General features: G+C 36.5%; 1 protein-coding gene across 3 annotated transcripts in view; it reads left to right on the top strand.

Moving 5' to 3' along the window:
* Positions 1 to 6,207: 6,207 nt before the first annotated feature.
* Positions 6,208 to 10,174, top strand: part of LOC101169423 (acyl-CoA-binding protein) — a 192,868-nt gene continuing 188,901 nt past the window's right edge. For 2 of the 3 annotated variants that reach the window (XM_078942851.1, XM_078942838.1), the window contains exons 1-3: positions 6,208 to 6,305; positions 7,967 to 8,042; positions 9,257 to 9,284. In XM_078942851.1, the coding sequence (XP_078798977.1) occupies positions 8,011 to 8,042; positions 9,257 to 9,284 (60 nt within the window). In that variant the 5' untranslated portion in view covers positions 6,208 to 6,305; positions 7,967 to 8,010. The remainder of the gene's footprint in view (positions 6,306 to 7,966; positions 8,043 to 9,256; positions 9,285 to 10,174) is intronic. The other variant, XM_078942840.1, reaches the window with a different exon arrangement.

Here is a 10,174-nt window from a genome sequence, read left to right as displayed (position 1 = left end):
CTGACACATAAACATTGTAGTTCAATTCGTTTAAGTTTCCAATCCAAATGTGTAGAAACAGTTTTTCTTTACATTTTTTTGTGTATGTCAAAGTTGACTCATTATACAAACTTTATTTTTCCTAAATTGTGATACATGGATTTTTTTATTTCCCTTTAACTGCAAAGGACTGATTGGATAATTATGGTTATCAGTGAGGGTATTGATTATCTGTTGTTGTTTTTAAAATAGGTTTGAAATAAAATAATAGTAAAATGAAACAAAAACTAAAATAAATTTATTTAAGGTGGACATTGAAAAAATTAGGCCAAATTCTTACAAATAATATTAAAAAAAACAGGAGACAAAAAACATTAGAAGCTTTTATTTTGAAATTAGTGAACCAACTCAGAAATTCAGCTCAAACTCAGTAAAAACAGCAAATACTAATGTTTATGACTTCAAAATCTGATAAAAAAGCTTGAACTTTCCACTCTTATTTTGTGAAATAAATAAAAACTACAGATTCCCATGAAAGCTTGTTGTCATTCTTGCTGTCATTCTGTCAACCTTCTTCTTTTTTCTTCTTTTCTTACCTTCTTGTGTTACTTGATCCTTTGCGCCACATTGTAGCGCTCCAAAATGAAAACCAAAGGCTAAAAAAATTTGCTTTATTTAATGAAACTGCCTCTCTTCATTACAGTGGTTTGTGTGTCAGAACACTAGATCAGTTTTTAAATTCTAACAGCAGCTTCTCAGGAAGAATCAAGAAAAGGATGGAGGCTCTGATGTGACAGATGTGAACGTTTCTTTTTTGTCTTCTTAATGGTCAGGTGATGCTGCAGCCCCTCCCATGCTAAACCAGGCTCATCAGCTGTTTTTAGCTGCTTATAGGAAAATTCAAACTTAAAATGAAGCAAAAATAACCTACATTTTTAGCAGTCAAACTTCGTTTCTGAAAATAAAAAAATTTGTAACTTGAATGATCGATACTATTTTGAAACCAAGGTTAAATGTGAGGGCGTTGAGGCCAAGGAGCAGTTTGAAACTGGCAAAAGCAAAAAACACGTTACATAAAAAGCAAAGTAATATAGAACCTTTTTTATCTGTTTACTTTACTATTTTCTCAGACATTATAGTCTTTAAGTTTTACAGTTTTGGTTTCCTTCCCAAAGTTGCAAATCTTTTAGACTTTTTTATTTTTAACAAGTCAGGAATTATTTTGAGCACAGGTGAATGTATTTGTGTTTGCTTTTGACTGTGAAAAGTGCAGTTTTGGTTTTTCTTTTTGTATTAAAGAGCTTACAGCGCATGGCTATACTCAGAAATTCCCATGCTGGAGATGCTAAACTCTATCTTTTTCAAACCATGACATCTTCTCTGAAGCTGAAGTCTCAGGACAAGATTAAGAGAAAGGTTTGCACTTTTAGTTTGCACAAATGTGAAAAGAAACTCTGTAATTATATTTAAAACAGTGTCACAAATAGTGGTGCATAATGCAGGAAAAGTCGTGTTTTGATGGCGGTTCTGGTCAGAAATGTATGGGTTTGAGCGGTGTGCAAAGACTTGTCTTACGTTTTTGCATTAATTAGCCTCATGTCAGCGACAAACCAAGACATTTGTGTGTGATGCTCAAAAATGCAAAAGGAAACAATAAGGAACATTCAGCATTTTGTGCTAGTTAAAAGGAATGTGCTCAGTGGCCTAGTGGTAGAGTGTCTGCCCTTGGAGTGGGAAATTGCAGGTTTTTATTCAAAAAATGGACCTATTGCTTCATTGTTTTACCATGAATGGCTTGGATTGGGGATTAAACCACAAAAAAAGTTTTTCTGTGTTTTTGCTGTTGTTTTTGCAATATAATGACCTTCTTCTCGTTAATCAACAAACTCCACTCTCCTTCAATGCCACTACTAACTACAAAATATGGAAGAGTCCAAATGACATAAATCAATCATTTTAGGCTCTTTTGCAATATTTCAAAAGAACAAGAAAATACCCAAACTGGTAACTTGGAGAGCTAAAATACCACTGGTACCTAAATGAAACCTTTAGGGGTAAGGATTCTTTCTCATCAAGCAAAACTTTAGCAAATGTGACCATACAGAAACCACTGACTGTGAATACCAACTGGAAATACTGACTCCTCCCCCCTGGCGTTCCAGTTAGGAAGTACCCACTGGCTCTAAATTGCATAGATTTCTTTAGAGAAATAAACAGAGATTACTCATTCTATCTGTCAGAATAACCATTCTTTAATGCAAGTTGTCCAAGTTAAATGGCAAATGGCGTATACTTATATAGCGCTTTTCTACCTTCCTCAAGGACCAAAGCGCTTTACAGTCACATTCACCCATGCACACACACGTTCACACACTGATGGCGGCAACACCGCTGCCGAGCAATGGCGGCAACCTCCCACCTGAGGCAAGGTGGGGTGCAGTGTCTTGCCCAAGGACACTCACTTCGACTCATGGGCATGCAATGCGGGAATTGAAGCTGCAATCTTAAGATCATGGGTCGACCGCCCTACCGCTGCAACACGGCAGCCCCTACATTACAAGTTACCAATAGACAATCAGATGTCTCCGTAAAAGCATGTGTTACCCGCTGGCCCCCACCTCGAATGTTTGATCGACGGATTCTCCAGAGGCGCTTTCAGTGGAAGGGTTGTGGACTTCAAAGATGCTCACTCCTGATCGCCAACAGTAGTTGCCATAGAAACGCCGACTCGGACCAATTGTTGTTGACTGGCTCCAATTGGCTGCATCTGTTGGCTTCATTTTGCTGTAGCCGGAGGAAAAGCGTTTTCTATGGGTGATGTCACAGTTCTCCATATATACGGTCTATGACACAAACAAACCAAAACAGGAAGTCCTCAACAAAAAGGCAATGAGGAAAATGTACTTTCACGTTAAAACGTGATCTCTTTTTCCTGTTTTTTCCAAACCTTTTGCAAAGTGGACCAGATTTGGTGAGGTGTGAGGGCCAACCAATCAGCCCGCATTCTAAATGCAAATAAACTATTTAATGCATTTCTAGGGAATGGGGCAATTTTCCTTTGCTTGACATAAAACAGAAATAAATGTAAATACATTTTTATGAAAATGACTGTGAAAATTTGATTTGGGGACCGAGTTGTTGTCATTGATATACAACGGCTTATAATGTAGCCTATGACAGTCAAGACAGTGCTGGAGGTCACATATAATTGATTTATGACAAGAGCCTGAAGGCCGGGGGGAATTTGAAGGACGCCCATGTTTGCCCGCCGGACTTTGGACATGCCTGCCTCATTCTGTTCCTGTGAAGAAAACACAACAGTCCTTTTAACCTAAAAGCAACTTTTTAACCCTTTGAAGTCTCCACTTATGTCTTTGTCTAAAGTGATGCAGATGAGGTGACAACATACAATAACACTACTGTTAAAAATGTACAGACTTTTAAAAACTCCATAAATTCACTTTAAGCTAAAAGAATTGATTTGGCTTTAATTCAGAAGAAATATAAAAGAAATGTTCATATATATTAAAAAAAATTGTTTATTTCAAAGATAAGTGATAATCTTAACTGAAAATTCAAATTCAATCGAAGTACATGTAATCCTATGATTATTCTGTTTCTCAGGCTTTCACAGAAACAGTGATCGGGAGTTCGGAAAGCTTTGCAAAAACTGCAGGAGTTCTGAAGCCGCTGTGACATTTGCAGAGGAAGAAGAAGATGTGTATGGATGGAGGGCGGTCGGATGGAGAGGATCCGTGATGGCCGCAGCATGCCAGCAGAGAAGAAAAACGATGTGCAGAAGCGTTCTGCCTCTTCCCTGCAGTAGCTGATGGGGTGTTGCCTATCCGAGCTGTGCTTGTGAAAGCTCCAAGAGCTCCCTTCTCTTTTGGGCTTTGAAGCCATTGGGTTGTGGAATGTGTTTCCAGATAACCTGTTAGCAGGTCATTTGAAACTTCGGCACAGTAACGGATATCTTCCCTTGTTTTGTTTTTACGACCACAGAAGTGCTGTTGGGGTTTTTCTTTTGGGATGTGTTCGAGGGGCCGTGCTGTTGTTGACGGGCCGGGCGTCTGCTGGGGGAGTTTTTATGGAGTGAGTCAGTATTTATTCTTTCTGAATACAGTATCTGTGATTGTTGGAGATTAGTACGGGGTAAGGAATCTGTCAAAAAGAAACCTATTCATAAAGACTCTGTCTTTATCTTTATCTTCAGTCTCCTGGATTTTTTTTTAACCTGTTAGATCTGTGTGTTCTGAAGGTGAAACCCAAATTCTGTGCTTTACAGATGACTGTTTTTGTAAACATGTGAGCTTCTTTTTTTTGCTTATTCTTCTTGGTAATTTTATCTTTTGCGTATTTCTGGTTTTGCTTTCCCACGTCGAAATTACAAGCAAAGGTTTATAAATGACATAGCCATGATGAAATATTTGTTTATTGGTTTAGTACTGGCTCTTGATGAGCTCAATTCTTAATTTTTTTAATCACACATTTTTTATTATTTAATAATTTTTTCTTTTAAAGCAAAAGAATTGTTCTGCTGTGTTGTTTTCTTGGACATAGTCCCTGCAGAGCGGCGGGAGTTCATTTGAAATTCACCTCTGAGTTGCGGAAGGGAACATTGGCCTGGAGCAATCCAACCCCCTTTTTCTCTTTCTCCTTGCTGAGAGCTCTCTGTTTACATGATCTCCGGCTAACAGCCCCCATTACTGCTGCAACAAAAGCCAGATGCCAGCTCAGACGAGAAAAACGAAAATGAACTTGAATCTAGTCGTGTACAAGTGGATGCTTCAGAATCGAGCGGACTGAAGGGCTTTTGGTCCGCCCACTGTTTCCTGTAATGCAATTTTAAGCGTCATTTGTTTAAATTTGTCTTCTATCATCAGAAAAATGCCACTAGAACACGTTAAAAACACCTTTTCATTGTAGTGGGTCTTTAAAGGGGGTACATTCTTCTTCCACTCGTTTCAAGGTTCTCACCAGTGTTTGCCCTCTAAAAGCCACCCTTTCAATGACAAATGTCAAACTAATTGAGCATGAATTATTGTACAACACAAGTGACACACTATGTTTTTTATTCCCTCCTTTATTTTTTATTTTAATTGTTTTTCATTTTTTACTTTTCCTGTCCAACAGCTGGGCAAACAGATGAGAGCTGGAGGCCTCTTGTGTTGGACATATTTTACTTTCACAACAAGGGTTAGGGGTTCGTTCACTCATTTATTTATTTACTTTTGTTGCAGTTGTTGTTGTTTTTCAACTTTTCTTGATCCTAGATGGTTGTTTGATGGGTGTGTACTTTTTATTATACTTGTTTATTTTTGGATTAAATAAATAAATAAATAAAAAGTGTATCACATGTTTGCAGTGGATCACATGCCACTTTCGTAGCTGTATTTATTTATAATGTGAATGTCATTTTTGATGTCCTTTTTTGCTGTTATTTCTGAATGTTGTTTTTTGCTGCCACAGATAAGTGAATTTTCCCATTGTGGGATACATAAAGTCATCTAAACTAAAACCAGTTCTTCCCCTTCCACAAGTTAATTCCCAATTCTAGACTCTTCTCTCCTTTTCCTTTTGTGTTTTTTCCAGTTTTTTAGCAGGTAATTTCAAAGGACAGAGGTCTCATTTGGTGTGAAGAGTAAACACAGCTCAAAGATGATGAACAGTGTCCTAATTTTCCAATGTGGTAAAAATAAACTTTTATGATATTTCAATATTCAATATTTCTGCTTTATTTTTATGCTCTGGAAGATATGCGTTGACCTGTCGTGCCTCTCCCAAATTGCCGTTTGAGGTTGAACTGAGTCATCCTGACCCATTTCACCTACTTTGGCTTTTTGTCCTTGTATAATAATTTAATTGTTCATTTATATTGATTGAGTTTTCTTTTTTCTAATTTTCAATTTCCTCTGGTTTGGATTTAAGTTTTTATTTATTTATTTTTCTTTAAAAAAAATATATCCTTAAAAGCACAAATTTGACCTAAGAAAAAAAATTACATTCTGTGTCTGAACTTTGTGCCAAAATATAAGTTTATTTAAGGATTTAAAAAATATTGGTTCATTTAAAAATGCTTGAATTATTGTTGTATTCTTTCAAAGTTTGTTAATGTTTTTTTTATAAGACAGAAAAATTTGTTCGTCTTACTGTTAAGTTGCACGAATTATTTGTAATAAAAAAATAAGCTTTTAATGTGAAACGTTCTGGGAAACAGGAAACAGGAAGTTACAAGCTAAAGCTATGCAGAGCAAGAAGCTTTGGCTAAAACTTATTTTTATTTTTCCCCCCTAACGAAATCTACAACCATCCTTCAAATTAATCAGGTACAAGTAACGACTATAAGTCAAATTTTTAAAATTAAATCTGTGGTAATTAATAGAGATGACCACATTGCGTCATAAACGCAGTTAAATCTATAAATCATGTTGTTTCATGAAGGGTGGAGCTTCTTGACGCTTCATTTGCTTAATCACGCCATCTAGTGCTATAAAAAATAACTAAAATTTAACTTACATAAATGAACCATACATTTTCTTAACTTTGAAAAGTTCAGCTTGTAACTGCTTTACATTAGTTTTTTTTTAAATTAAAAATATGAATTTTGAATCATTTTCATTTCAGAATAAATACAAAAGCAGCACATTTTTCACATCATCACAACAAGAACATTAGAACACACATTAGAACATGTTTTCAACGCAATAACTGGTAAGATCTGCATTTCTTATTAGAGAAACACATCCTTCATTCCTTCATTACTCATTGGATTGAATAGTGTGTTCGCCATTTTGAAATGCTGTCTGAATCTACGGCTGTCAGAATTCTCACCTTAAATCCCTAGGTACTAAAAAATATATACAGTGCGGGACTATCTAGTGCCCTGGATTTTAAAAACTATTCAGACACCATGCTCACTACATTTATTTTTATTTTTTTTATTGTCGAATATGACGACACAGATTACACAGAGTGAAAATGTAATTACTATTGATATAATTGATATAATTACTATGAGCGCTTTACGACGGCCATTTTAAATCCACTGTGTTCTGATGATGAAAACAACGATGGTTTATTAATAAAAATACATTTAAATACCCCCCCCCCCGCAAAAATTGGTCAAACGCAATGCATTGTGGTCTATATACACCAACCATTAACTCACGCCTCCGTGTTCCTTAGCTACCAAATGACAGCAATTAATGATAATAATAATTAAAAGGCAGTTTTTGTCTTAATTGACAAGGATTTGACCTGTTTCATCCTGTTGCACATTGTTTTATCCAAACCATCACCTATGGCTCTTCTTTAGTTTATCATCTGACTGATAACTTTAAACATGTTTATTTAGTTTTGTAGTTTCCTTTAGATAATTAAAATGATTCACTGACTTTTGACAAGGACTTTTGTGCCCACAAGACATGCTTTAAGTTACACTTCCTTTTGACCATTTAGGATTTCCTTTACTGCTTGATGATTGACACATAAGTTGACCTACATGTTTTTTTTTTACGTCTCTTTAACTGGACACATTTGCCTCAAAGTTTTTCTCTGGCCCAGAGAAAGACATTTCTGAGGAGGCGTTAGACAGTTGTTGATGCTCATTGGGTATCTGTAAAGAACTCAGGCTCCACCTTTTACAAATTGTGTTTAAAAAAGAAAAAAAAAGAAAAAAAGAGTCCCTTTGGGAGCTTTGCTGATCTTCTGAGGAGAGGTCGACCCACAAAAACACTTTTTATAGCGACAAAGGTGCTTATCTCCGGACAAAGGAACCCAGTCTGCCATGGTTATGTTTGTCAGACAGAGAAACACCGCTCACAGAGAAGTCTGATTTTGAGGCTGACTTATTACATGTTTCAGTTTAATGATACCAATCAAACCCGATCTGTCCCTCTTTATGTTTGAGATGCTGTAAGTCCATACCAATTCATCGTCTCAAACAAGGAAATTTGTAAGACCTTTTCAAGCTTTTTGTGACTTTTAGGTGGAATTGATGATGGCAAAAAAAACTCCGTCCTACATTTGAAGATGGCAGCAGATATTAATGCAACTTACTCCAGGTAAGCTTTTGTCTGATCTGCTGTCCAGTTATGGTGAAATGATGTGAACTGTTGCCTGGCATTAGAGCTGGAACAGACTTGTACTTCCTTGTGAACTATTTTCTCTATAAAATAATAGTTGAAAACTAAAATAGTTAGTAATAAAACATAGGTTCAAATCAAAAGTCATAACAAATAAGACTTTAGTTCTTTCTCCTCTCAGAAAACCTGCTTGTTTTGACTGGTAAAGAGATGGATCTATCACCCATATATCTGCCTCAGGACTGCAGATGAGTAAATAAGCTCTTGTGCTAATTCTGGTACATTTATGTTGTTGCCCTGCTAAAACATTGATTAATATGTATTGTCCTAGGTTCAATCAATAAATAAATGTACTTTGGAAAATATCAACAAGGCTAACTTACTTGTCCTGTCCAGCAGCTGAGCTAACACATAAGAGTTGAAGGCCTCTTGTGTTTACTGATACAATAAGTGGTTCCAAGTTGTCTGACACACGAGGTGTATGTTTACATAGATCTCTTTTCATTTAAGGCTAAATGAAAGCTAAAGCTAAAGAAATCTCCTCTCAAAGAGGCTAACTCTACCTGAAAATGACAAAAACACAGTGGTCAAAACCAGTTGTTGGCTACTTTGTCTGGGTCACCTGCTTGTAAATGCACAGGAAAGGACAAAAGAAAAAAAAATGTCGTCAGTTGCTGCTGCTGTGTCCAGATGTTAGAGTCAGTGATACAGGTGAGGCTTAAACATCTGGCTCTACTAATTGATAATTGCTGATTGGTTGCTGTAGTTGCCATGTGTTTTAGAGTCAATCACAAAAACAACCGTAAATGTCACCATAAGAAGTTATTGGGGGTCTGAAAAATCACTAAAGATGGCAACAATACACAGGCAACCTAAAAAAACCATGCCAACCTATGAAACACAAAATAAAAATTTGGTTTTAAATAAATCTGTTTGATAAAGAAAGAGTAGTAAGGAGGAGGAATTCGTGAAAACATGATTGTCAGAGGACCAGCTTCTTCTTTTTTTCTTTCCTTTTAAGCAAAGCTAGTTTTGTGCAATACTGCCCCCTCGCAGTCAGCTGCTGTAACTCCACAATGTGTCCAAATAGTTTGGCCCTGACAGTGCAGTGTGAAACTGAACAAAACCAGATAAATGTACAACTTTTAGCATTGCCTTCCCACTCTAACAGAAACCATCTGACTTCCTTACAGGGAGTGGATGTTCATTGCAGCTCAAAGGGTAAGTACCATCTCTGTATGCACGGGCCATCGTGAATTAGCCATTTAACTTTAGGTTCGGTGTTTACATTTGTAACTCTTGAACTGTTTACGCAATTAATGTAATTCTAGCAGAATTTCTGTAGGGGAGAACAGCAGCTTTGAGCAAATACGCAACACCACTTTACAGTAGTGGAGGGTTTAGGCGATGAACATAAATCTGTTCCTTCTGACATTAGGAAAGCGTTGAATATTGGTGCAAAGCCGATATGAATCAGTGGATTAAAGTTTATTGCGTAAACAGTTGTGGAGTTGCATGTCAAAGAATGTGTGTAATTCAGGTGTCCCCAGCCATATCTGGGGTATTATTGGCTTATTATTATTATTATTTATTAATAATAATTATTGGGGTGTAAATTTATAGACCCACTTCAATGAAAATGGTGTTTTTGATGTTTTTATCGTGATCTTGTAGCATTTCACTCCTTATGGAGGACATATATAAAGAAAATAAGATTCCGTTTCCGAGTATTTCTTCATTCAAATCGTTGTGAATCAAGAACAGACAAAAAATGTCATCTGAAAAACATTGTAGATGTTACACAAAAGCTACAACTGGCGGGCTGAAAGGTCCCTGCTCTGTTCCATTCCAATGCATTCACTGGTAGAAGACTAGATCCAGGTATGTTTTCGTTTTCCACGTCTGAAGTGGCATTTGGCTTAAAACTGTGCGGCTGGATTGCTCCAATATTGCTTGCCATTTTCGTTGCACCACTACCGTTATGTTGGGGGTGTGAGTGGTAGAAAGTGTAAACAAAGGGATGATGGGAAATGACCATTACCGCTCTGCAGAAATTATATATAAAAAAATAACAGCACTGGTTTTTTGATAGTAATGATAGTAATTAGGCC

Source organism: Oryzias latipes, chromosome 2, assembly GCF_053564925.1.
Source record: "Oryzias latipes strain Hd-rR chromosome 2, Olatipes_Hd-rR_3.1".
NCBI lineage: Eukaryota > Metazoa > Chordata > Actinopteri > Beloniformes > Adrianichthyidae > Oryzias > Oryzias latipes.
Note: the sequence above shows the minus strand (reverse complement) of the source record. Positions and strands in the feature narration are given on the sequence as shown.